This window comes from Takifugu flavidus, chromosome 7, assembly GCF_003711565.1.
Source record: "Takifugu flavidus isolate HTHZ2018 chromosome 7, ASM371156v2, whole genome shotgun sequence".
NCBI lineage: Eukaryota > Metazoa > Chordata > Actinopteri > Tetraodontiformes > Tetraodontidae > Takifugu > Takifugu flavidus.
This window is the reverse complement of record NC_079526.1, coordinates 5,759,796-5,787,721: the sequence shown is the minus strand read 5'-3', so window position 1 is coordinate 5,787,721 and position 27,926 is coordinate 5,759,796. Positions and strand designations below refer to the sequence as shown.

Sequence of the window (27,926 nt, the reverse complement as noted above, 5' to 3'; positions counted from 1 at the left end):
ATATTATTTTAGACTTTAAGACACAATGGTGCGGATCACTGACCTCGGTGGGGAGATAAGAAAGGAAGGGGATGTCCATCTTCTCACACTGGACCGTGAAGTCCTGGTGGAGGCTCTGCGTGGAGCGCTTCGGGAGGTAGATGGTGGGCTCGTATTCCTGCGCGGAGACACGCACAGGCTGCGTGAGCGTGCACGGGCCAACATTTCACACTGAGTGATGCTTTTAAAAAATGTTTGGCTGATCGCGAGGGTAAAAATTTAGCTTAAAAGCTCCTGGGGTGAGCTGAGGGACGCAACGGAGCTGATTTCAGAGGAAGCCTCCACGTGTCACGCAACCCCCCCCCCCCCCCCCCCAACACACACACACACACACACACACACACATTTAAAGCAAAGAGCGTGTTTTTGCCATCTGACCCCTGATCAGATCTAAAATCTAAAGTAAACACCATTTCCTCCATCTATTTGAAATGTTGACTCTCGTCTGATTTTCCTTCCACGATTTTCGTCAGTAATGATGCGACCCTGACCCACGCACGCCCCCTCACGACCCTGACCCACGCACGCCCCCTCACGACCCTGACCCACGCACGCCCCCTGCGCGCTGGCCTGACGTCAGCACATCCAAAGACCTGAGACGCATCGCGCGTGATCACAACCCCAGCGTCCCGTCAGGTGCTGGGCCCTGCTCGTGCGTCTCACGTGTATCCGTGCATGATTTCCAGAACACGTCACGCACGCACGGGAGGATCCAGAAATAGATCCTCCCGTGACCGAGCCGCAGTGGAAGAGAAGCGCTTCAGACGGCGAAAAGATTAAAGTGACAAACGGCAGAAACGAGATCCATCTTATGTGGTTTTATTTCGACTGCGTAGTAAATCTGAACACATATGGTGAAACACATATATGATGGTTCCAGCCCAATAAAACCGGAGGACTCGGCCACGTGGGCCCGCGTGCAGGGGAGGGAATGGATCCTGCAGAACAGCTCGGGCCAGCGCGTGACCCCCGAGGGCCAGACGTGATGCTGATGACCTCATCGCGTGGCCGAGGACGGCGGCGGCTTTAACGGGAGGAACACGGCGTGATGTCATGGCTGTCTGGGGGGAGGGGGGGCTGGAGACGTTTACGGGAGCCGGGGGGAAGCTCTGGGGGGGGGAAGGGGGGGCTTCTGGTTGTCCTGTCTTATATGGTGATAAATCACACAGTAAGCAGCAGACTGTGTCTCATAGTGGGGGGGGGGGGGGGGGGGGGGGGGTTCGTGGTTCACCATTGTTTTTACTGCTGATGAGCAGATGTTGATACGCTCTTCCTTCCTCAAGGTGTTGAACCCTCCTGACCCCCCCCCCCCCCCCCCCCGGTCGCCATGGTTACTGTTTGATGGGAGAATTTTGCTCTATCAGGCATCAGGTAACGTCCAGTTAATGCTGCTGCTCAGGGGCTTCTCATCCATCCATCATCCATCCATCCATCCATCCATCCATCCATCCATCCATCCATCATCCATCCATCCATCCATCCATCCATCATCCATCCATCATCCATCCATCATCCATCCATCATCCATCATCCATCCATCCATCATCCATCCATCCATCCATCCATCCATCCATCATCCATCCATCCATCATCCATCCATCATCCATCCATCCATCCAGTGTCCCCTCAGCTCGCTTCTCATTCATATCCAGCATCATCGATCTTCATTCCGAGCTGATCAGTTTATTTAGTGAAGGTCTGCAGGTCTCATTGTCTCCTCTTCAACAGAATACCAGGATGCAACTTACAGAAGTAGGAAGAACAACATTTTTAACGACCTTCTTTGATGAGGCAGCTTTTCAGGCGGAACAATGGGAGCAAATGTCTGCCAGTCGGCCCTGAGGGGCCCCCTGATGTGGAAGTTGGAGGGTGGGGAGTCAAGGGTTAATTACAGAATGAAGGTGGCAGCGTGCCCCCCTGGACCGGGAGGACTTCATCCAGACACCCACACTGGTGAGTCACGGCCTGAGGTCGGACAGGAATGCTAACGAGGAGAGGCGGCAACGAGGAGCAAGCGGTCACTACTCCTCTTTGTATTCATGGAGGTTCCTTCATCTGTCGGCTTTGCGCAGGTCTAAATCCCCAAACGGACTCTTGGAGAGCATTTTTTTGGTCTGGCAACATCTGGTCAGCTTGCAAAAGGGCTGCTGGTTGGCATAGCAACCACTGTGGACAACCAGAAGAGCCCTGGTGTTCGTGAGCTCTTAGCTATGACGTAACTAGCAGATATTCCGGCCTGGAGCAGGTCGTGGCGTAAATATCAGGATAGTTCTGATAGTTCTGGTGCTGGCGGGTCAGACACGAGTGTTGCACGTTAGTTCACTCACAAACATGCGGAGGTGTCGGGCGCACACCAGCCCGATGGAGCCGTTCTGTTCTGGGCCACAGATCACCAGGACGGTCGGCTGCTTCTTCCCCAGTGAGCTGAGCGGGTAGGCCTGGTGGAGAGGGGGGGGGGGGGGGGGGGGGGGGGGGGGGCGGAGAGAAAAGGGACGGGACGGAGAGAAAAGGGACGGGACGGGACGGAGAGAAAAGGGACGGGACGGGACGGAGAGAAAAGGGACGGGACGGAGAGAAAAGAAAACAAGACAGGAAGATTGACATGGGTATTTCTCCCCACGGACCCGCTCTGAACCACAGCAGTTAGTTAGTGTGTCTGCTGGACAGGGTGGAAATGACACGGGTGCCATTGTGTCGTCCGTCTCAGAGGTCCGGTCCCATCATTCCGACCCCGACAGCAATGGAAAACCCCCCCAGCGGCCCTGACTGTGAGTGCTTATGTTCACAGCTGCTGGCATCCACCAGTGTTTATTGGCCCGGTTTTACCCCCCCTCCCCTTAATAAATCAGCCCACACCTTCTTGAGCGCGGCAGACAGCAGCCGACACGCATGTGTGTGTGTGTGTGTGTTTGCATCCTTGTCGTGACTGAAATCCCCTGAGGCTGCTTTACATTCAGGAGAGATTATGGGTTTGAGGAGCGCTGCATCATCTCAGCGGAGGAACCCCACGTGAGCGGGACGGTTCTCACCAACCTCTGGAACGCACGCAGTTTACAGTAATGACATCATCGGCCGCAAGCTTTCTGTCGCCGTTGGCAACAGCTGCAAAGATTTACAGAACAATGTGTTAATGGAGAACACAAGGATCCATGATGGATACTTAATACGGGGAATTACATTCATTAAGAGGCCCTTATTTTAGCGCAGCATCGCTACGTTTCTACTTTAGTGCCTCCCGATTAAGTGTGTTTGCCATAATTGTAGGTAGTTATGATAAAGTCACATGTTTTGACTATTTCAGTCCTCATTTGTGGCTTCGCTCAAACAGCCAGGAGCTTATTTACATGAAAATTCAGGAGAAATAGTTGGAGCTGTACATGGACAAGAAGCTAACTTTAGATGTGTAAAGGTGGGAAATGCTGCTGTTGATGGATGGAACATTCAATCAATAAATGAAGGGGGGGCGTTCCTTCCTTATCGGACCGAGGAGGAAACAGGCCCCACACAGTTTGTAAACAAGGGCGGCTGCACGGGCAGCAGGTCAACGGAGGTCAAAGCTACGCTAGCGCGAAAGGTCGCAGAGCTTTCTTTAAAAAACTAACCTTAGCAAATGGCCCCCGGTCCGAGCAAACGGAAACGCAACAACGGGATATTTTACAGCTCAGCAGACTGGCTACAACACAGCTGCAATGTCAACAGAAGCCCAATGCTTCTGTTGTCTTTATTTTGTCTGGCCAGTGACCACAAACGCTCAGACTGTTCAGATCTGGCAGCCACCACCTAATGGCACCAGCTATGTGCTTTATAAGCCTCACTCTTGAATAAAAATGGATCGAGGAACAGCTTGGATGTGGGCTTTTTTTCCACGTATTTGGTCTGGGAAACAGAGCTGCTTTGGTATTAAGAACTTTAAGGCTTTAATGCCCACTGTGTATCGGCATCAGGAGCAACAACTGGATCAGACAACCCTCGGAATTACTGCAACCATCTGATTTGCTCAGTGGCCAATAGCATAAAAGCTATTATTATTAGCTGGTAACTTCAGGTTAATGCCACTGGTAATCAGCAGCCAGGCATCATCGTGTTTTGAGCAATGTAACATCTATTATTAAGGTATTTAGGAAGGCATGGGCCACAATAATTAACTTGTGCATGCTAATAAGCGAGCAGCTAATAAAGATCCCAGTCCCGACCAGTAGATGAAGTGTCAAATGTAACCCGAGCTTGTAATAAACTCCCATTAAACCACAAGTGTGTTTCTCTATATGCACATTTGCGTCCTGCCTTTCTCTCGCTCACAATAATGCGTTTAAAACGTGCAAATGATCACGTCAACACAGTTTAATGTCCTCGAGGGCTTCAGGAGGATCAGCGGTATCAATGCTGGGGCCATTTCACGCCGCAGGAGAAACCATTACAGCTGCACGCCAAACAAACGCCGCAGACACAATCGATCCTGGCAGCACGTTAACATCGTCTGAAGCATTTAAACCAACAGAGATGGAACTAAGAAGCCGCCCCAGCAGCCCTGAGACTTCCGATGGTGAATAGCAGAACACAAGCCATGCTAACGTAGGTGTAGCTCCTAGCTTCAGGTCAGGTCAGGTCAGAATTTTGCTTGTGAGCATTGGATATTCTATCTAAAAGCCATATTTACATGTTGTTTTAGCTTGTGCTCAGGTCATCTGTAGTCACTGTGCGTCCTACACTCAGGTGACACCCCCGATAGAGATGAAGAGTGAGGGGTCATGCAGAGCCCCCCCCCCACCACACGCACCACCACCACCAAAGCACACAACCAGAAATACGGCGTGCTCTGATTGTAATGCGGTCTCCGAGGGAATATCCCTTTGAACCAAATGTTAAAGACACATGTTCTTTCACCTCCAATCAACCTCCAGAGCTCAACGATGCTGAGAAAACAGGATCAGGGGCCTAAGAAAACACGTACACCACCGTCTGCAGAACACAGGCCCTTTAACGTTCAAGCGGACGACCCAAGAACTCGCCCCCGGGCCGCCGTAAACTACAGCCTAATTTATTGCTGTGGGTAGCAAAAGCGTCTCCCTTCAGGTGTTGAAAAGCCTCAGACTGATACAGGAAAGCACACGCAGTCTGGAGCCGCTGGCGCTGGGAGCAGAGGCCTATAATCTATCTGGCCAAACAGCGGCGTAGGTGTGCGCCCGTGTTAGCGATGCCAGCGGCTGCAGTCCGGCGGTGAAATCACGCCGTCTGCATCTCCTCGTACTGTAATTTTCCCTGGAATAGAAAGTGATGTCATGTAAGTGGGAGCGTGCTGCTGGCGGCCAGCGGTGGTCCGCACCGTCCTGGCTGTGTTTGTCTAGTAAGGCTACGCTGTTTGGAGCGGCTGGTTGGCGGGTCGGGCACGGGGCCAGTGGCGGCGGGTGATAATACAGGGGAAGTGGATGTGGTGGGTTTAATGACGGGCTATTTCTGAGCCGCGCTGCCTACCTCAGCGTCTGACAGGCCTCTCTTTTCTCTAAACTCTTGCTGCTCCTCTGGAACAATAAGCTATTGTTTGAGATGCGGCATGTTTGTTAAACCGGATTTGTAAGACAGGGAGCGTAGAATAACCTCTGAGCAGAAGGCGTCAGTGATTGAAAAGCCGTTAAAGACTGTTATGGTCTGCAGTAATTGATGTTGTTCACGGGTGCGCTGGGACGAGCTGCCGTCCCCGGCGCTCTGATGTCATCACCGCGGAGTTAATGCAGCTCACGTCTGAGCAGATCGTTGCTTGTTCGCTGCTGTCGCAGAGCAGGTAGAGGTGGAACACGCCCGTTTGAGCTAACGTGGCTAAAGTTGCCTCTACTGAGGCCAGTCTGCAAACCTCAGGAAGGCTCGTCTCTTGCTGGTCAGGAGAGTAAAGAGGAACGAGGACAGCACAGGTGGGTTGTCATGGCGAGACGGGGCGGGTTACACCCTGGGTAAGTTGCTAGCTTATCTCAGGGCTAACGTACAGCCACAAACAATCATTGACGCTATGATAAATTCACATCCTTGGACCTTTTGAGGACATTATGTTCCCAAAGTTCCCTTGTCCCTAACTTTGTCCCTAACTTTGTCCCTAACTTGTCCCTAACCTTGTCCCTAACCTTGTCCCTAACCTTGTCCCTAACCTTGTCCCTAACCTTGTCCACAACCTCAGCCCTTTGAAGCCCTTTGAAATGTCCTCACTTTGCAAGTAGAATGTAGACTTTGGTACTCAATATGTACCCAAATACACACCTGAACACACACACACACACACACACACACACACACACCACACACACACACACACACACACACACACACACACTGCACATGTGATGTTTGACAGAGTCCAGATCACAGAGAAAAGACGTCTTGCGGTTCAGGACCGGAGCGGCGGTTCAGTGGGAGCTCAGGTGTTCCGCCTCGGGTGGAGACGCTCCAGCGCTCAGACGTCACACAGAGGTCGACCATTTTCTCCCCAGAACAACCAGACGGTTTGTGTGAACGTTAAAGCAGATCTGGAGAGTTTTAGTGGGGGCAGCTGTGAGGTTTTCGCCCCTGCGTACAATCAAACCGTCACCTGAGGACCTCAGTGTGGCGTCTGTGTCTCTGACAATATGCAGGAGGGTTTTTGAAGATTGCTCGGTTAAAGATATAGATTACTCTTATAGGACTTATTGGGTAACAGTCACAAGCCTAACGCTCCAATAAAGGCAAATATTTACATAAATTGTGGAGGACAGTTACAAAAATCCAGCTAAATTAGTTGAGGTTTAACAATCTAGCATGTGAGATTTGGTGACTCCTAGTGGCCAGAGGGCAGAATGAACCCCTGGACTCTTCCCAAGAGCCGTCTGGTGGCTGCTGGGGATCCAAACGTGTTTTTCCATGACTGCATCCATCAGTAGTTCCAGTCCAGATGTTAGCTGCTGTGGATATATTTAGCAGTCACGTTCAAAAAGACATTTTGAATCGCTGCCGAATCGACCCGTTTAAACAGGAAAGTGATATTCGCAGCTTCAGATCTGCTTTTTACAACTTTAAAGACACGGTCGAGCAGCAAGTTTGCATCCATGAAGAAGAGCCAGATCAAAATGAACAATATAGCAAAAGAAAAGGCCAGATGTGAGGCTGGAAATGCCATGTTTATTCATCTATTTGATTCCTATTAACAGGCCACCTGGACACCAAACAGACACATTTAGAGACGCCACCAATGGAGGAGGGATGAGGGGCAACATCTGATGTTATCCGTCCTCCACCTGTCTTCTCTGGGACCGGACACACTCTGCTTACAAAAGCTCTGCTCTGTCTCACCGGAGCAGTGAAATGGAGGAATAAAGAGCGGATGGAGGTGAACACATGAAGGCGTGCAGACCTTAGCGATGGCGACGGCGCAGGCCTGTCCCCAGATCTCCACCAGCTGCTGTTGTCCAAACCTGTAGTCCTTCAGTAGCTCCGTCTCGATAGCTGCCGCCTCCCCTTTGCTGTCAGACACAGAACAACAGATGGTCAGCGTCACGTCTGTTTATCGTCCGCTAAAGGCATCAGAATCACCCGCCGGAGATTTACGCGGCCTCCGTCGAGCTCCAGGAAATAGTCCCAGCCTCATTTAAAAGTCTGCGTGAATATTTCATAGTTTAGTGCGAGTGAAAATGATCTTTGGGTCCAGGATTCTGCGGCGTAAATCAGCCCGTCTGTGCTGCGCAAGTAAAACACTGACAGCCCAGTTGTTCTTTATTGATCCCATAAAGATTGACATCCTCTGCCTTTAAAACGTCCAAAGTATTTAGGAGGGGGATGCAAGCGTGCGTGCCAGGAAAAGTGGTTCGACGCGGTCAAGGTCAGAGACGAGCTGTCCGTCCAGCGAGCCCCACCCACGTCCCACTGACACTGTAACACCCCAACATAGGGATCTTTTGGCCCTTTTCTTAACCTGACTGAACCGGTGGGGAAGGTTCTAACCAGGATTCTCCAGTAAACACTCCCCCCGTTGGGTGTCACGAGTGCCGCGACACAGATGCAAGACGACAGCCGCGTTTACGAGGTTCCTAAAGCGGCGGCGTTCATGCGTGGGAGGTCGTCGGGTCTCTGCATGTTAACGACGACGCATGAGAACGCCGAGGAACGCAGTCACCACGAGCTACAGACAGGTCAGGTGGGCGGGAGGACGCACGCGGGTGGACGGTGCATTCTCTGGATGGGTCGCGACATTTTCTACGGGCCTCGTTTGACGTTGACTGACAGCCTGAATGATGTCGCTGAACAGAACACCCCTGCTGCTGCTGCTTTTAGATCAAGGGAAGGGGAAGGGGGGGGGGGGGGTGCAAGGACAAAGAGACAAGGCTGTCACCTGTCTCTGTTAATACAGAAACCACGAGGAGTCAACTGGAACTCAAATCATCCTGACTCCAATCGACATGCATCTCTGTCACTCTACGGACACCTGGTGGCCGCTTTGAGGTACTGCAGCAGATTACAGATTAACTGAAATGGGGCCCCGTCATGTTTTCACCCCTCAGCGCCACAGTGCTCAGACAGCTGACCATCAATCGGTAAAAATAGGGGAAGGAAGGGCTCATAAAATCAGCGTGGCTTCTAATCCGGGCTGCTGCGCATCGTTGAGACTCTCAGGAGTCAAGAGCGTTTGGGCCTGTGTTCATTAGAAAACTGTGCACACATGAATACATTACCTATTAACGCCAGCCCTCCTGCGCTGATTAACGGCTGCTTGTCTTTGCTTTAGCATCTGCAGTGTGTTTGTGTGGGCGCCTCCGTGTGCGCGTGGGCTTATCCAAGTGGGGTTTCTGGCATTTACCCGAGGCAGTGGAGCAGCAGCAGCAGCTGGCACCCGCCGCTCACCTCAGGGATGTTTCCTGAGTGGCCGCGACAAGTTGATCTTTGGAAAGATCACGTCGGTCCGCGGGGTTCGCCCTGTGCTCCGCGCGTGCACGGCAGCACAATAGAGCCTCCTCTGGCTTTTTGCAGAGCTAAATTTGGATGGAAGGCGTTGCGTTGGAGGGGGCAGGGACGAGCTTTCACAGGAGATACGCTAACACCAGGTTAGCGCGTGGTGGGCGCGCGGCTCTCGACTGCCGCCTTCGTTAGCTGGAGCTGGCGCGACCACCAGGGTGCGGCACGCCGCGCAGATAAAAGCAGGTGATTGTTCCAAATTCACGCTTTCCCCGTCATATGTTCCAAGCCCTATTTCTTCATAAATGCGCCAGAATAAGAACAAAAGCAGCTTTGGGAGTGCTGGCGTGGCCTTTACGTCAGCGCTGCACACCTGCGTAGGCGTGCGCGTGTGCAGGCGCACAGCTGCAGAACAAGCCGGGGCTTTATGAGTGCTGGCTTCTGTTTCACCTGTAGCCACCAGTCATGCAGCCGCCCCTCCGGGGAGACGCTTGATTTCCCCATGCTGGGCGTGACGCGTGTCACCTCCACTGTCGCTCTGCTCCACCTGTGATCTCCACCAGCTAATGAGGCTGTTTACCTTCACCTGAGATGCAGCTAAATGAAACTTTAATCGCCTCTGTGGGGAAATGAGGGCGCTGATGCTGCAGCGTCTGCGGCACAAAGGCGGCAGAAGACGGAGGATTCAACATATACATAAATTCTAATTCAACTATAGATTATTAAGCGCGAGGGAGAAGTTCTCCATATTCCGCGCTCATTATTTCGGCGCCGGCGTGTTTCGTGTGAGTCATCCGGGGGAACAAAGACGGAAAACAATGGAAGCAAAATTCAATCTCATATGAAGCAAGTGAGAGGCTGGGAGAACGGAGAGGAGAACATTACAGAGACGCTGCAACGATGATGAAACCTGTGCAGCTGGCGAGCAGCAGAGAACACGCCACTTAAAATCTGAGGGGCTTCTTTTTTCCTAACACTCGGGGACAGAAATAGCCTCGATTCCCACCTACTATCAGGTTGGCTAATTCCTGAAGTTGCACAGGGGCGAGATTAAGAGGACTCAAAGTCTCCTGCCGCTCTGCAGCCTGCCACACGTGCAACAGCACGAGCATGGCCCCCGTGGCCCCCGTGGCCCCGGAGCTGTCTTGTGTTACCTAGCACGCCGGTAGGATGGTCTGATCCAGGTTAATTTGACTGTTTTGATCTATTCAGGGGTGTAAATCATGAGTGCCATTCCTGCCTCGGAGGACCATTATCCCCCCCGGCTTCGCCCTCCATCTTCCCGTCCATTATCCCTCCGCGCGCTCCTTTTCTGAACAAAGCTGCGGCGAATCTTTGCCGTATTTGCATCCCTTTTGTGGCAGCTCTCTCCCCACAATGGTGCGGTATAATGGGCTGTATTCAGAGCTTTTATGCCTGTCAAAATGGCATTTATTTGTTTAGCCACCCCCGGGCGCCGGAGCTGTTTGCTGGGCTGCGACCTCTCACTGATCATCGTTATCATCGCTTTCACGCTGACTGCACACACGACCAACCCTGTTCTGTCCTCTGTCACCCTCGCGCTCCCCCCTCACATTGACTCTAACGTGGGTTTACGCTCCGCGGGACACCACCCTGGCAGATGGATGGGCTGGGGGGGGGGATAGAGTGGAGGGATGAGAACCCTCAGCATCAGGTAACTGATCCATGGTCACTGATTTGGCTGTTGATTCCTCACTTAGAGCTCAGAGGCAGCCGCTGGTTTTAACCCTCCATGTGGCGTATTTGCAACCCGACCTTTGACCCTGACTCATGCCCCACCAAAACAATCCCGGTTCCCCTCAGGTACTCATTCTGGGACGCGGGAGCGCGGGAACAAGCGTGATTTCCAGGTCGCTCCTAGAGCGACGGCGGCTCGGGTGACATGGTTTGATCAGCGGAAGGTTCATGGGTGTGTCTTTATACATCCAGGAGAACCTAAATCATCAAGCGCATGTCCTGTTGGGAGCCTCCAGGAAGCCCCTCAGCATCCACCCGATGACGGGGGGGGGGGGGGGGGTGACGGGCTGAAAGACCTGTCTGATCCCAACGTCTGAAAGGTCGGAGCGCTCAGAGCCGGAGAGCTATTTGTTGGTGAAACGAGGAAAGCAAATTGAAATGCCAGAGAGGCAGCGGAGGGAATTCCTCTGGCATTTCAGAGCGGCGGACGTGTGATTTTTCCCTTTGGTCTTGAAAGAAAATCAATGCGGAGATTAAGTGTCTTTGTTGTCGGGGGGTCGATCTGAAAACCTACGTCATGAGTTGATCCAAGATGGAGGATCAACAATCGGGCTGAACTAAAAGGGTTAAATGTTGCCACAATTATCAGGAGGGCCAGGAGCCGCGGCGATGGTGTGTGTGTGTGTGTGGGGGGGGGTCTCATACACGGGCTCAGCTGTGACATGGACGCGAGCTTTTAGCCTCCATATGGTCCCTCTCTGACGGCCCAGCATGGCCCCTTTATGCTGCTCCGGTCTGATCCAATCAAAATAAAATGTGTCCTCGGGCAATCATTTAGGGCTTTCCAGTAAGGAGCACGCATGTGTGTGTGTGTGTGTGTGTGTGTGTGTGTGTGTGTGTGTGTGTGTGTGTGTGTGTCCAATCTCTACAACTGTCTCCGGTAGCATCTTTATTTCAGATCAGAACTAATCACTTTATCCGTGCGCTCAGATCCGGTCGGAGCAGACAGACGTTCTTCGGATAAACCTAATCAATGGCTCCTGCCGTCAACCGGCTCTCCGTCTCTCGGCAACCGTGAGGATGATTGTGGACGACCTGAGGTAACCTGTCTCCACTCAAGCCCATCTAAATGTCCTCGAAGAGAGACAGACTGTCCTGCAGACTGTCCTTCCTTCCTACTTCCTGTTTCAACTGGATTCAACTGTTTCAACTGGTGCGGTTTTCAGAGATCAGACGGAAGTCATCTGATTTTCCGATCCAGCGCATGACGACACGTCTTGGGTCATGTGACCTTCCACGGTGAGGAAAAAGGCCGAGTTCAGGCCGCTGGAGGCAGGAAGCTTCCTGGTTTAGGCCCGATCAGAGCTTCGTGCTGATGAACCAACAGACTGCTTTGTCGCTGTAGCACAGTACTGACAACTGACCTGTCAGTTTGTGGTTGCTATGGTAACCCTGGCTCCTTCAGGCTCTATCATTGAATAAATATTAATAACAATATACAATAAGGAAGACGGAAGTGGCTCAGAGTGAGTAAACCCAGCAGTATTAAAAACCTGCCCCCCTACCCAGGGCTTAAATACCCCCCCCCCACACACACACACACACACAGCTCGCCGGGGCTGTTCAGATACACATACATGCAGTTCTGTGGCAACTTAAATCGCGCTAAAGTGCCCACGTGGATTTTTATGTAATCGATCTAACGCAGGAATTTGGTTTTCCTGCGTGCACGTGAAGGCACTTAACGATCTGTCATTAGGCGGCTAATGTTGACAGCAGCACCAGAGCCAGCCAGACGTGCGTAACGCGTGTTTGTCGGGCTTCTCTCCGCTCCCACGGGGCCTCTTTGTTCAGCGTTGATGCTGGTTGGGCTCCAGATGTCACAGCCAGTGGAGGAGGCCAAGTTGCCCTGAGAGGAGAACGTCAGCAGCTGCCTCAGGAGAGGACGCTTCAGCAGCATTAACAGCCACACACAGGCGGCTCCGCGTCTGCATTTGTGGGAGAAATACGCAGCAATCGCTGGAAAAACGCGTCCGTAAATTACATTCATTATGTTGTTGCCATAATTGTTTGTCTTTTGTTCGCCTAAGAGGATAAATGTTAATCAGCTCTCAACCCCGGTGCCTTTTTCTGATTTTTACACCATTTTGCAGCAGGCGCTTGTCCTTAATTCAGTTATTTATTGTGTTTATTGCGTATTTGACTTCCCCCAATTTCCCATATTTGCATAGCTGAATATCTGAGGTGGGTTTTATTCTTTCACCCCTTTGTTCCACCTGAAAAAAACTTCTGAGGTCTACAGGAAACACAAATCAATAGAAATGAATGTGAATAAAAGCTAGAAAAGCATCAGTTAGGAGGCTGTTTCTGCCCTCAGGTGCATTATTCAGCTTCAAAGAGTTAAACAGCTACAAGATTTTCTCTGCATGTGTGTGTGTGTGTGGTGTGTGTGTGTGTGTGGTGTGTGTGTGTGTGTGTGTGTGTGTGTGTGTGAGGCATATCTGACTCAGGAACCACAAAGGAGCTGTAGTTGAAAGGCCAAATATTCCTAAATATATAAAAAACAAACAGAAGAGAAAGCGATCCACTTTTAGGGAAGCTTGGAACCAACAAGCTGCATCACAACATTTTATTTACTGACCATTAAATTAACTTTAATAATCAAGAACAACAAAGTGGAGCAACTGCAGCCTATAATGCAGCATTAAAGGGAATATTTCAGTGAGAGTTCAATCTAACGTTCCATGTTCGATCCCCGCGTCCTCGCTCTTTTTCCGCAACGGTGGAGAGTTTTTAATCAAAATGGAGGAAATGGGGTCAACTGAAAGGCAATCAAAGCCAGGACACCAGCAGAATCTATAAACAGCTGACTGCATATTGATGAGCAGACTCAAGCCCAAACTGTTTGGCCACAGGCTCAAAACACCAAGCGGTGTTTTGTTTTCGCTCTCTCCCTCACACACACACACACACACACACACAGGCTATGTATAAATGATGGGCGCAGCAGCGGGGGGGGGGCACAAGCACATCGAACGTGGCGCTCAGACGACCTTTCTCTCACACGTGCGCATCCATGCATGTGTGGCTCTGATGGCTGTATAAAGAGGAAGAGCAGCAGAGAGGATGATGGGAGGAGTCCTCAGAGATCAGGTGTGATGGCGATACCGAGAGGGTCCGAATCTCTTTGGGCTTAAGTGTACATAAAGGATTAGCTGCTAGCGCTAATGCTAATGGTTAATTCCAGCAAACCTGGGCCTGCTGAAGGTCCATTTGTGCAGCTGGAACGTCAGGCGTCCTGCAGCTTCGGCGCTTGTCTGGATTAGCTGAGAGGTTTGCACAGGTGGCATTTCCCTTACATTAGGAAGTGAATGTCACACCCACTGTGCAGCCCAGGGCCCCCGGCGGGGGGGCTGTATGCGACAGTTGTTTAAGATTTCCATGCATCATTCTTTAAATAGGATTAGGAGGTAAAAGTGCAAGAACAGCGGGAACAGCAGAGGTGCAGAAGGGTGATTTATAGGTTTTAACGAGCTCCTCCATACAGGGATGATTTTCATGCGCCGTATCTCTGATGGGCTCATCCCCTCCTTAGACGGTGAGTAGCGATAGAGCTGGCGTTGAGCTTTGCTAACTATTAGCTACAGCGACAGCGTCTGTTAGCGAAACGTGGAGGACCAAAGCGTAGATGTAAACTTTGTGTAGAAGAAGGTAAAATGTATCCTGAGAGACAACTTCTTTCCATTCTTCTGAGAACATCTGAGCCTACGGTCGCATCAGTGCGGATTGGGAATTTTTCCACACAAACACTTCAGCAAAGAGAAAAAGGTGGAAAAGGTCGTTGCATCTGCTGTTTCCAAAAGTCTTCAGAGCAGCCTCCTGTCCCCATTTGGGGAATATTTACGTGCTAAGCTAACTGCTGAAGACACGATAATGCATGAGCTATAAGCTCCATCTTAAAAGCCGAGTGTCTGGGCAAAAAGACAAAAAAAATACTTGATCTAAATAGTTCATTTATTTCATTTGTAAAGCTGGTTTATCTTTGGCGCAGGTTTATTCCTCATGTGTAACTGAACAGTCACAGCACCGCAGCTAATGAGCCCCAACGCTCCGAATGTCTCTTCACACTATTGAGAATCGCCATGGCTAATCCAGTAGTGCGTGCGTGTGGCCGTGCGTGTGGCCGTGCGTGTGGCCGTGCGTGTGGCCGTGCGTGTGGCCGTGCGTGTGGCCGTGCGTGTGGCCGTGCGTGTGGCCATGCGTGCTCTCCTCTGCTGTTTCTGACACGGCTCATGCTTCCCTCAACCGGTGGGTGGTCCGGTTGAGTTGGGTTGGTGTGTCCTACTGGGGTGACAGCATCATCTTTGCTCTTTTAAAGCCGCTAAAGAGGCTGAGAAGCACAGAGACATGGAGACCTGGGCTGTTTCCGGAACCACACACTCATTCCCTCTTCACTGCTCACGACATGGGGGACATGGATGGAGTGAACTACGTACTGCACTCAATTTAAAGTGACGTTTAAAGTGACGTCATGGTGTCGCATAATAATTACGAACCGGTCGCCGGGAAAAGTGGCCAGGTCCATTTATTTATTTTAACCCATCAGAAATACATTCAGCGGTCATTTTCCGAGTTAGGGTGCTCGCTGTACACTACAGTGCAGTGCATTGTGGGATACATTGAGTGCACTACATAGGGTCCAGCGATGCTCACTAACAATTCGGACACTATTTCAAAATGGCATCCACACTATTGAGTGCACTATGTAGGGCAGGAGTGGGGAACCTTTTTCATATCGAGGGCCATTTCAATTTTTATAAAGTCCTCCGAGGGCCATACTATTATGAACACATACCTAGGGATGCAAAAAAAAGACAAAGAAAAGTCTATAACCACTGTGTTACTAAGTCTCATGATTGCTGCATTTGAGTTTGAATTATTTATTTAGCACACATGCATATAAAATCACCAAAAAAAATAGAATAAAATGACAAACAAGTAAAATATGTTTTCATCATACAAAACAATAAAAAAGAGGTGCAGAGTTGAAGCAAGAGACCCGTAAGGGCCTGTTCGAGGCCTCTACTCACAAAAACTGCAATAAAACAAGATAATCAAGAAAATAAATGAAAAGAAAGAACGATAAAGACAATAATAATAACAACTAGAAAGCACTCGGAGAGCGCAGACCTCCGCCAAGCGCAACAATTCCTGGCATATTGTGATTTCCACCATAAATATTAGTCCCACATATATTTTGACTACATATTTAGATTCCTTGACCATAAAAACATACCGTTAGCCACTGGAATCATAACAATATATGTCTTAGTTCAATAGTTATTCACGAAAGAAAATTCACACTTTGAAACAATTTTACGTTGTCCGGCGCGAGCGCCTCAGCAGCGGCTACGAGGCACGTTCACGAACTCTCCTTCGGTGTGAGGTTTCAGCTTCGTGGCTGTTAATTCACTCATCACAAAACTTGCGTAATATTCTCTCTGTCGGTACATGGTCGTGTGAAAGCTGCTCGTTGAGCCTCCAAACGCTGACGAAGAGCGCTAATTTTATCCAAACTCATCTGTCCTTTCAACTCGTCGAGTTTAGCGTGTTTCGCTATGCATTTTTCGTCCGTGTCAATCAGTCCAGCCCACTACGTACATCACATGCTGTGTTCACTGATCCTGACCTTGACTCGGACATAACATAACCGTCTGTTTTATCTCAGAAAACGGGAAAATATTTCAAGGAAAATAAATTTCTTTTTAAAAAAAATAAATTTCAGGATACGAAAGGCAAAAATACGCTACCGCTGCTACTCGCAGCTCGTGGAGTTTAGCGAACGGTCCCACTGTATAAGTGCACATATAAAATATAAAAATCTTATTGCATTGCGGGCCGGTAGAAATGGTCTCGTAGGCCGTATACGGCCCGGAGGCCGGGGGTTCCCCACCCCTGATGTAGGGTATAGGGGGTGGTTTCAGAAACAGCCATGAAGTGAACCAGAGGCAAGAAGTGAACCAGAGGCAGGAAGTGAACCAGAGGCAGGATGTGAACCAAAGACAGGAAGTGAACCAAAGACAGGAAGTGAACCATAGGCAGGATGTGAACCAAAGACAGGAAGTGAACCAAAGACAGGAAGTGAACCAGAGGCAGTATGTGAACCAAAGACAGGAAGTGAACCAGAGGCAGGAAGTGAACCAGAGGCAGGAAGTGAACCAAAGACAGGAAGTGAACCAGAGGCAGGATGTGAACCAGAGGCAGGTTAACAATGGATCAGATTACCAAAGGTAGGAAATACCTCTTTGGCAGACATGTGAGCAGATGCAGCTGCTTCTAAATACATGGTCAAAGCACAATAGTTTGTTTTTAAGCACAGATTATGCAACTTGCAGGGGTAACATGCCATGAAAATATGTAAATACTTCAGATGTGTATTTAGCATTTTCATCTGAACCGAATGAAACATAATTAGGAATGAATGGGAACTAATCATGATTCATCTGAGCCATAATTCTGGGCTGGAAGGACAAATGCAGGCAGGGGACATTTTCATGACAGAGGAAAGGAAATATTGACTGGACAGCAGGGAAATATGTGATGGAGGTCAAATGTGAGAGCAGACTGATGGGACCACCAGAGGAACGAAGAGAGCTGCTGCCTGCAGACGAGCAGAAAAAGGCCCCATTCTCCACAAACGTGCGGGAGGCAGCTTCTCTGATCCAAATCATCCCCTTCCACAAGCAGCCTGAACTCCGTGCCTGTGTTAAATCACCTGTGTGTGACACAGGTTACACACGTCAGCCCGGCAGCAATGCTCGCAGGGGTGGAGGCGAGCTTGGTCTCCATGGCAACTGGCACAAATCCAACTGTGAGTGACAAGCGATAATAGCTGAGAGAAAAGGAACCCCCCCTCCATCCTCCACACACACACTCACACACACACACACACACACTCACACACACACACACACACACACACACACACACACACACTCACACTCACACACACACACACACACACACTCACACTGTATGTCCTCAGTCTCTGAGCGGCTGCTGGGCTCCGCTCCCGTTCCGTCGCTATGAGAACCCTTGTCCGCTCCGACCCCTGGCGGCAATGTCGCCCACACGGGTTCAGAAGGGGGAAAATAACCACAGCGGGGGGTAAAACAGGATGTTTGGGGGAAATGGTGGCATAAAAAGCATCACCAACCAAAGAACAGCCGTTATATCGTCTGCCGCTGCCACTGGGTTGACTTTTCAGAGCATTTGGTATTTTTGAGGACCCCCTCCCCCAATAACAAATCTTGCTGCATGAATCAGAGCAAAGTTAAAAAGAAAATAAACACCTGAAATCTTTAGTTATTTTTATCCTCTCAAGGTGAGAAGGCTGCAGAAAACCAAAAGAGCAAAGGAGCAACAGCTCAAACAGCCAGCGGGGCTGTGACATCATCGGTCAATCTGAGACAGGAGGACAGGAGGACAGGACAGGAGGACAGAAGGAGAGAGGACAGAAGGAGAGGAGGACAGGACAGGAGGACAGGACAGGAGGACAAGAGGAGAGGAGGACAGGACAGGAGGAGAGGAGGACACGTGGACAGAAGGACAGGAGGACAGGAGGACCGGACAGGAGGAGATGAGGACAGAAGGACGCGACCTATCAGCGAGCAAATATCAACCGACTGGGCGTCAGAAGTGACGCTGCTTCAAGGGACGGACGTCCTCCCGCCTGGACGTCGCCTCCTGACAGGATCCGATGAATTATTCCTGCACACTTTCACTCCGCCTGTGCACGGACTCAGTGGACGTGCACGGACTCAGTGGACGTGCGCGCGCGCAGCTGTCAGCGATCGACTCTAATAATCGATTGCTTCTGTTCCCTTAAATACTCTCAATCAATAACAGCGACCAGCAAGCGCCTGCTAGAACCCTGGAGGTGGAAATGAAGACATTTCTTCATTTTCATTGCTAATTTTTGATTTGGTCGTGGTTGTTTGGTTATTTCGGCAGCAGAACCCCCCCAGCCGGCAAACGAGGAGAGAAATCAATGGAAGGAGCGGAGAAACTGAAGCCTGTTGCTGCTGAAATCTGCGCTAATGGACCTCTTATGGAGCGATTCGCCTCGTTCTTACAAACACGCCGCTCAGCCGCTTTGCTAGCAACATCCACCAAATGCACCCCCCACCCCTAATCAGTCATTTATTAATCCTTCATGCTAACATTGTTTGACGAAGGCTTCCTGACTGTAAACCGCACGTTTGCTGATGATGTGATCGTATTTATTTCAAAGGGAACGCCAAGCTCGCACACTGAAGGCGGAGCTTATCAGTGGACGGGAAGGGCCACATTTAAGCGCTGTGACGCTTAACAGCTTTAATTGCAGTTATTTAAATCGCTCTGCGAAGCTGTCACATGGAACAATGGCTTTTCTTTAATAACAGCCTGCTAATCTGATCCACAGCCTTAAACAAGAGCCCGCGTAATTACCAGAAGCACTCTTGGAGCTCGGGAAAAGACCCAAGCGGTGTGGAATTAGGCAGGATCCACGCGGAGCTCAGCGGGGCGCCATCCTTCAGGGACAGCAAGCGTGTCGTTGAATGTGACTTGGTACAACTTTGAGGTTCCTCCATCCCGATGAGGGGTTTCGTGGAGCAAGACGGCGCCATTTGGAGCTCGTTAAGTGTAACATTAACGGCCTCCCCTGTGTAGCCGGCGGCTTCTTTCAGATTGTGCTTCCTATTGGAGATTCGGGAGAATCACCGTCGCTCTGCCAAACAAATCCAAGGGCTTAAAAATGAGCCTCATCCATGACAGTAATGGAAGGTGACAACACAATGGCGGGTGTTTGTTTGTGCGTTGAGACTGGGCGTCCCCCCCCAAGGTGGAAACAAGTAAATCACATTTATTTAAATGAGGCTTACACTCGTGCAAGCCCATTCACAGCTAGCTTAAATAACACAGGCGCAGATGTGTGTTGGCACTGGCGACCAGCCGGGGGGGCAGCAGCTCCTCACAGCAACTCTGGAAGACAAAGACACTAAGCCAGGCTGTCTCGGAGAGCAGCCTACCGTTCACTCTATTCCAAGTTTTTATTTTCCCCGTCCACTATTGTGAACGTAGAACAGACTGGGGCGCCTTCGGGAGAGTCCAGTCCAGTCCAGTCCCCCCCCCCCCCCCCCCGCCGTTTTTGTGCTCCAAAGCCCACTGAAACCCTTTAAATGCTCCAGAGTGTGGACATAATGAGGACGTGGTCTCTGCCCGGCCCTCCATAAACAGGTCTGTTGTGTGAACAAAGGCTGCTGCCTGTGTGCTCTCTTCAGCCCGAACGGGCACTTTTGTGCTGCTGGGCAGGAGCTCAGGTGAAGAGCTGTCCCAAAAGATCAGAGTTACTAACACAACAATACAACCGGCTCTTTCCTGGTCCACCATTCACTATTATTGTGACCCTGTCCAGTTCAGCCACTTCCTTCAAGGCTCACACCCAGAACACGGAGACCTCGTCACACATGCTAAACAGGGAGAATGTTGTCGTCGCCATAGCAATGACGTGATCGCATCTACACGCAGCTGATTGCAAGCCTGGAAGTCCTCTCTGGCTCTCGTAGTAATTAAAGTGTTTCATGTGAATGCACTTGAAGCCGATTGCTTTGCTTTTGTTACAGTTCTCGGTCTCTTGTCTCCTCCCGTTAGCTAAAAGGTTTGAGCTTCGTTGAGCAGAATGATATTTTAACATCCAGCGCAAACGGCTACGACGGAACCTTTTGTCAGCGGTTTTTCCAGGGCAACATTGTTGTCGGGTCATTCCTCAGGACTGGACGGGGTAGTCATCGTTCATCAGAGATGGTCGGGCGTTGATGAGGTCTTAAAACTTAAAACTTGATGTTTTAAAAACAGGAAAACCGGGCAAGCATTAAGATTTGAGCAAATTTGAATGAGGCTCCAAAAGGCTGGCCGACTCCTTTCAGAGCATCTCCAGAGGTGTAGTGCACAGTGCTGCACATCGTGCTGCATATGGACCAGTCAGGGTGCCCCTGAGGATCCCTGACCACCACGGAAAACATCAGCAATTCCCTCTTTCCCTGACGACCACTGGCCTGACTGCCATAGCATATAGCCACGATAGCACGTCTGCAGTGTGTTATTACAGGAAACTAGTGCCCTCACACGCTGACGCTGTACCTCACACACACGTCCACACCACGTATGAGACAGAAGAACACATTTTGAGGACCCTTTACATGTTTTAAGAGGTGAACAGCTAGCATGAGCCCAGCTCTGGCTGGTGTTACTGTTATGGTATTTGTTACATGCCAATCGTGTCCAATCCCTCCTTGAGCCCTCGAGCAACCACTCCACTGTGGCTTCTCAAGTGCTTCAGTCTGAGGCAACTGCGCACTCGTGATCCTGTTCAAAGATGTGTCCGTGCACACACCGACGCATGGCTGAAGGCTCGCCTGGGGCAGAAGACGGGACCCTGGGTATCATGAGTAATGATAATATCACAGCACGATACGAAGACAAAGAAAATCCCTCCAGACCCCATAAGAACAACAATGGGTGTGTTCTCCGGGTGTCTATTCACACATGTAGAACACTGTAGCTAAAGCCCGTCCTCATGGGTGAAACAGGAAATGGATGAAAACACAGTGCATGCTCCCACTGACTGCATGTGTCTCTTTATATATTTACCCTATAAATAAATGTCCTAATGCATACACAGCTGGCTGGTTGCTGGGCAGATGGAAGTCAGAAGAATGACAACCAGCCCGACGTTAGGAGGCACGAGGACAGACGATGTCAGCAAAGGTGGTTCTGCCATCCCTGGCGACTCAATGGAGGATGGGACAGAGGGTGAAAGGTGGCGTGGGGAAACGGAAGCTCTTTAATTGCACGCAGAGGCAACGAGAAACGCTCGATTACACCCCACAGAACATCCCAGCAAGTGGTAATGCTGTGGTTAATTAATGAGCCAACGTTTGCGCTCTGATTTAACAGGAGAGCTGTGGGGACGAGCGGGGAGGACGAGAGGTCAAAGAATTTGTCCTCCAGAAGATGGAACGGCTGATCAGTGCAGAGCCCCTGATTACATTATTTCTCCAGGGCGGCGGGACTTTAATTTCAGGGCCAGTCCTGTTTGTTTAGGTGACGAGTTTAAATGAAATCACCTCCGAAAGGATTCAAACACATCGTCAGGGGGATCTTGGCTCTACCCTTCATGTGGTGTGGTTTCCTCCTCACCGCCACCATCAAAAACCACGGTGGGATTGAAGCTGCTATTTAACCTATTCTATATATGGAAAGGCCAGAGGTGAATATTTCACCGGCTAATTGCCGTGTGTGAGCCGATGACTAGTGTGGATGCATACTTGGAAAAGAGCGCTCTCAAGTCCCCAACGTTAATTATCCAGGAGGGATTCTTCCTGGTAATGAAGTCCCCGTTTGGTTTAAACAGCAGCAGTGATCGACAGATACCTCCATTATTGCGGAGCTGAATTATGAAGCTCAGTTTATTCTAAAAGGCTTGTGTGGAGCCTAATTATAGAAATGGCAGCATGACAAGATCCCTCTACAGCCCTGGGAGTGAATGGGAATGTTATTTGACTGTCAGCTCCATCACACAGCCGAGATCTGAGAGTTTGAGAAGTGGGACAGAAACCTCTGGAGTGATTGTTAATCCAGCAGCCGCAGCAACTGGGATGTAAACAGAGAGGAAATACGACGTGGTCGACGGCGACGTGGTGTCAAGCCACTGACGGGCGCCTAAATCGGTGGCGATTACTGTAGAGAACACGCTTATTTGTACGCGTTTATCCGGACAAATTGAGCAGAACGCGATCGGGAGAAGAGGATTACATCATCTGCGTACGCGGAGCACATCATCCTGTTTGCAGTGCGCTGGAGGCAGGGAAGGAACCGCGATCGCCAGAACTGGATAACCAGGCAGAGACGAACACGGCGAGGTCACCGATCGTCCACACTCGTTCTGCCTCCACACCTGCACGCAGCGCCGGGACGCGTCTTTATCTCAAAGAGGATTCCAGGTCTCAATGTGGGGACAAAAGAGGCGGAGGATTGGTGTCGGTTTAAGGCTGCACAGGAAAGTCCATGTTTGATGAGGCTGGCAAGTTTTCAGTCAGTTTAACAACCCGGCAGACAGGAAGATGGTTTAAAGCGATTTGAAAGTGATGATCCTCTGACAGCAGACGTGACTCCATGCCGCTGCCAGTGAAGTGAGGAGGAACGTCTCGTAGAAACAGAAGAAACGCGACTCCTCAACAACCAACATGGTGTCGTCAGCTAGCTGTCCTGGCAGATCCCTTGTTTGGCAGGGAAGAAAAGTAAAAATAAAAAAGAGAAAATGGGATTTGGGAGAGATCCCGGATGGAATGATGGTGTTTATACGGTGTATGCAACATCCAGTTGTGATGCTGCCCAATTTGTTCGCAGGGATTGGTAGCAGCCCAATGCTCGATAATAGTGAATCCGACTAAACCCAGAACAGTAAACTATTCTTATAGACATCCCAGTTGGAGAAAAAGATTCCTGCCACTGTGGCAGGAATGCTAAGCTAAGAGGGCTCGATAAAGGCAGAGGTGGAGCTGGATTTCAATGCACAATACCTCCAACATGTAAAGATTTTTCTCTGCGCTACCAGAAATGACACTGGAATAAAGAAAACTGAATGAATTGAATGAGGAAAAAAAAGAATTTTATCCCCTTTTTGTTCTCTGTCTTTTGTTACAAGGCTAATTCCTACGGGTCATATCCTGGTCAACGCAATCATTTGAATAAGGTGTTCACACCTGCTCCAGCGACCAGAACATTATTAATAACCCATCAACGCACACATGATTGTGATGTCACATAGTCTCTGCTGGCAACGGTTCAGAAAGAAAATGGTCCCACTTTCATCTGCTCTGCTTCACTGTTGTCAGATACTTCTACGTCTCAATCTGATAATCAGACGGAGGTAGTCTGGAAACGGTGTTTCGGTGGTGATGAGTGAATCAGAACGGGACTTTATTCAGGTTCCCATCAGAGGATCCGTGTTGACAACGACCTTCAGCTCTCATCGCTTAGTCAGTTTAACATGAGGCTGAAACTTCAAATTTGCCATGCTAACCCTCAACCGTGAAACCAAATGATTATTCGGCTCCCCGCACTCCGGCGTTCAGCCTCGGATGATGAAGATCATCTCCGTTGGTAATAACGGTTCCTGATAAATTCAATTACAGCTCATCCTGTAATTTAATTTCAGGCCGCGCGACAAAAATAGCAGCAAAGAGTTTTCTGGGGGCGCTCCATCACCCTCAAGAGAGGCGTTCAAGTAGCCTTTAAGTCAGTTTGAAAGCTCAGTGTGAGGACTCTCCAGAGCTCTAACTGGGTTGCTCTCGTTCTAGCACTGATCTGAGAACAGTTCTGTGACATTAGTGTGGAACAGGAGAAGAGCGAGAAGAGGAGGAGGACGAGGAGAAGAAGTGGGACAGGCGTGACAGCACAAAGGGACAGCGAGTAGGTGCCTACCTGAGGTAACGCAGCGGCTCTATGGTTTCAGCCTCCGCTTCGGCTGAGCTGTGGTTCATCTTGTCCATCGGTGTTGTACCAGCGACCCGGCAGCAAATACGAGAAGAGATGACCCGCGTCGCTCCGCAGATGAGCCTAATGTTCTTCCTCTCCGGCTAATTCAATAAACACTCTGTCTACCTCGCTGCTGGGAATACACTATGAATCTAAATGGGATTCCTCCCACTCTGTGTCTGAGGCTCTTGATTGGCTCAGACACTAGAAGGTAATTACTGGCACACACACACACACACACACTGGCACTGGGAATGTTGCTTCTTTCTTCACCGTGTCCCTCTGCTCATTCTCCAAGATAACCAGCTGGCTGTGTGTGTGTGCGTGCGTGCGTGTGCGTGTGTGTGTGTGTGTGTGTCAGCTGGGCTCGCTAGGGAAGACAGCCAATTAAGAGTCAGGAGGAGAGGGGCTCGCCTGCTGATTGGCTCACGCCGCAGGAAGCTCAGCCAACCCCCGTGCAACCGTCCATCACATCCAGACCGACCGGTGCGCATATTCCGGTGCACCTTTCCCTTGGAACAAGAGTGCGAGGGGGTGTTTTTCAAACACTATGTGATCAAACCCCAGAAAACAATCCCTTTGGGGGGCTGATCACGTGACTCCGGTAACGGCGGAGCAGCGCAGCATCATTAGCAGGAGTGCTGATGCAGGAACACACAAGGATGCAGGAAGAGAAGCTGCCTTTAGAAGTGGGTCGTGATGAGACATAGAGGTTATTCTCGCTCTCCCTCTCTCTTTCTGCCCTCACAAACATTCCCGCAGGGCTGATCTGGCTGACTTCCTGCCTCAACCGTGTGGAGAACAGGTGCACTGGAATGTTGGTGTAGTCTGCCACCTAGAGGGCAGTGTCGCTATTACAGCTAGAGACCAGAGGACTCTCCTGACGGACCAAAAAAAAATCACAATAAATGGTGAATTGCAGTTTAAGGTTGACCCTGACATCCAACAAATTCTGGGAATCTTTGGAAAAGCTGCATTCTAATGTCCGGGGAGGACGTCTGCTGATCCACAATGGAGACATGATGGCAGCGGTTATTGATCCACCCATAAATCCTGTGAGAATCCGTGGGAAAGGATCCACCAAACTCACTGGAAGCTGTTATTCCGGTTGGCTCGGCGCTCCCGAGCCATCAGTCAGCGGGCAAATTGGATTGGCCAATCCCACCCTGCCGTCTCCCATCCTGGTCTCTGAATCATACTGGTGGATGTTCCAGCCCTGAGCTTGATCAGGTCGACCAACATTCTTCTCCTGGGAGGGTGAAGATCTATTAAAAGTCCAGCATGTCGGGAGGAGGTGATATTAATCACTGGCACAAGCTCAGAGGAATCCTGACTAACTGCTGCTTCACCATCCCAAATGGCTGCTGGCTTCATTAATAGTTGAGAAATGTGCACGGCGATTGGACCACCTCAGCCTTTGGCCCTGCAGACATGTTGCTTCTGTAGGAAAGACATCATTTCCTGTCTTCTTACACGGTATCTTACAAGAGAGCACTGGCAGAGCGTGTCCAGCCCCCCCAGTCGCCTGAAGACAGCTGGGACTGGCGCAGATTCCTGCAGGTCAAATGTTTGCTGAATAAAAGTCCCCCATCGAGTCGCCAGCCTCATATAGAGACACCACATTGTTAGAACTGCTGGCTAATAAATGAGTTCTGAACGTCATAAATCTGTCCAGAGCATCATTTTGTGACCACATAGACCGTCGTTTCCATCTGGAGCCTCCAGGTGGCGACAAAGCGACCCAGAACATCCTGGGGTCACTTTCCCCACAGAAAGGCTGGACCAGGAAGTTCTACTTCCTTATTTGCTGCCATTTGGACCTCTACACCACAGGAGAGCCAGGTTCCACCAGAAGGAACCCAGGGTCCGCCGCGCCAGAACGTGGTCCAATTGCTCGTGTGTTCCATTAGCACAACAGCAGGTCAGGTGGAACTTTGGCCCAATACAAAATATGAATTGCTTTCAATCCACAAATCAGCCATAAATCAGTGGTTAAAATTAGTTTTATTATTATTTCATAGAGCTGGGGGGGGGGGGGGGGTCAAAACAAAAACAGCTTTTCTTACATTGGTTTCTTTCCCACTGGGGCTGAATGGCATTTCGATGGTTCAACCCCCTCAAACATACGGAATGGTGATGTCAAACGGCAGCAGGCATTAGTCAGGACCGCACAGGGCTGGACCCTGAGCGGGGCACAGAACGGCGCCCTTATTCCAGATCAATGTTGGCGTTCAAGCCCCCGGATGCGTTTGTGTCTCAGGAATGTACAGGCGATAATCTTGGAATCTCGTGATGTCCCGTGCGTTAAGGGTGCCCCCCATCGAACTCCGTCGTTGCACCTTCCTGAGCTGGACCCAAACCGGCGCCTACGCGGACTAACGTGGTCTGACACTAACTGGCGAGCTGAAGCGTCCGTCCTGAACGCGACGGGGCAGCGGGAACGAGGATCAACGGGGGGCAAAAGGTGAGAAAACACCTGCTGGGGTGATCGGCCTCTGCATGGTTCCTTCTGGGGTTTTAAAGATCGCTTACAAAGCATCCAGATCCTTGATGAGCTTTACATTAACACATCAATATAGCTATATTTTCAAACCTCTCATTCGGACTGGACCACCCCAAACACCGGAAACAAAGCAGCTACGGTTAATCCGACACCCTCGACTGGACGAGCACGCTGTGCTTCGCTAGCTTATCCTCCGCCGCTGCGGCCTGATCAAAACAAAACAGAACGCTGAGTCAGCTCGTCTTTGACGCAGCATAAACCATACGTGTGGAGTCTCTCGCTATGGGGGGGGGGTTGCATAACTACATTCTGAAAGCTGTCCAGCGTCTTTCAGACCAGGCGAGCGGAAGTCACTGGACACGAGAGAAAACAAATCCGTTTAAAGTGGAGATCCATTCAAACTTAGGGCAGTAAGCATATACCATTTACTAACATGATCCTATAAATAAACCCAGACAGCTTTTCTATAGAAGAGAAATAATGCACCACAACCTATGACTAAAAGCAACGTCAGGAACGTGACATTGCTTACACCCCCTCAGTTTAGCATGAAATCATGTTTATGGAGAGGGTTCAAATAAACTAGAAACCTTCCAGCAGAAGGGATTCCATTTGGGCTCCACTAGTTCTTTGGAAGGTTTTTTCCTTCTTCTTACAATATCCAATAAGAATACTCCTCCAAGCATTTGTGTCTATAAACGACTCAGTGAAACCTTTACTTATCATTCATCTCATCTTAGAAAAACAAAGTATTTAAAAGTTATGTCACAAGATGGAACCCAGCAGATGTAAAACCACCTCAACAGTAACATTGTCCTGTGAACTCGGACCTTGACAACAGGCCACTTCCAAAGTATTAGGGAGCACAATATTCCAAACACAGTTTATGATTTCAAGAAGACAAAATCCTAACATTCAGCCATACAAAATAATCCAACGCAGGCCCGCTTCTCTACTGTACATGATGTGAGAAGCAGTCTGTGTGCAGATAGAAAAACATTTTTTACAGTCTTTTTTTTATTATTATTATTCCTTTTTGCAAAGCTAAAGCAGTTATTTGTAAATGGTCCTCGAAGCACAATCAATCCCTGTGGAGAGGTCTTCACTTCTTCCGGGCCAGCACGCGGGCCTGAGTCTGGGATTGGAGGTAAGGCGAGTTCTTTATTGGGTGTTATCTTTTTTTTTTTCTTTTGGGGAG

General features: G+C 50.0%; 1 protein-coding gene across 1 annotated transcript in view; it reads right to left on the bottom strand.

The window, feature by feature from the left end:
- The window catches only part of yjefn3 (YjeF N-terminal domain containing 3), a 28,079-nt gene extending 3,597 nt beyond the window's left edge, over window positions 1–24,482 (bottom strand). The window contains exons 1-4 of the mRNA XM_057037113.1: window positions 24,172–24,482; window positions 7,412–7,520; window positions 2,367–2,477; window positions 44–157 (exon numbers count right to left, since the gene is read on the bottom strand). Coding sequence (XP_056893093.1) covers window positions 44–157; window positions 2,367–2,477; window positions 7,412–7,520; window positions 24,172–24,239 — 402 coding nt within the window. The 5' untranslated portion in view covers window positions 24,240–24,482. The remainder of the gene's footprint in view (window positions 1–43; window positions 158–2,366; window positions 2,478–7,411; window positions 7,521–24,171) is intronic.
- Window positions 24,483–27,926: the final 3,444 nt, after the last annotated feature.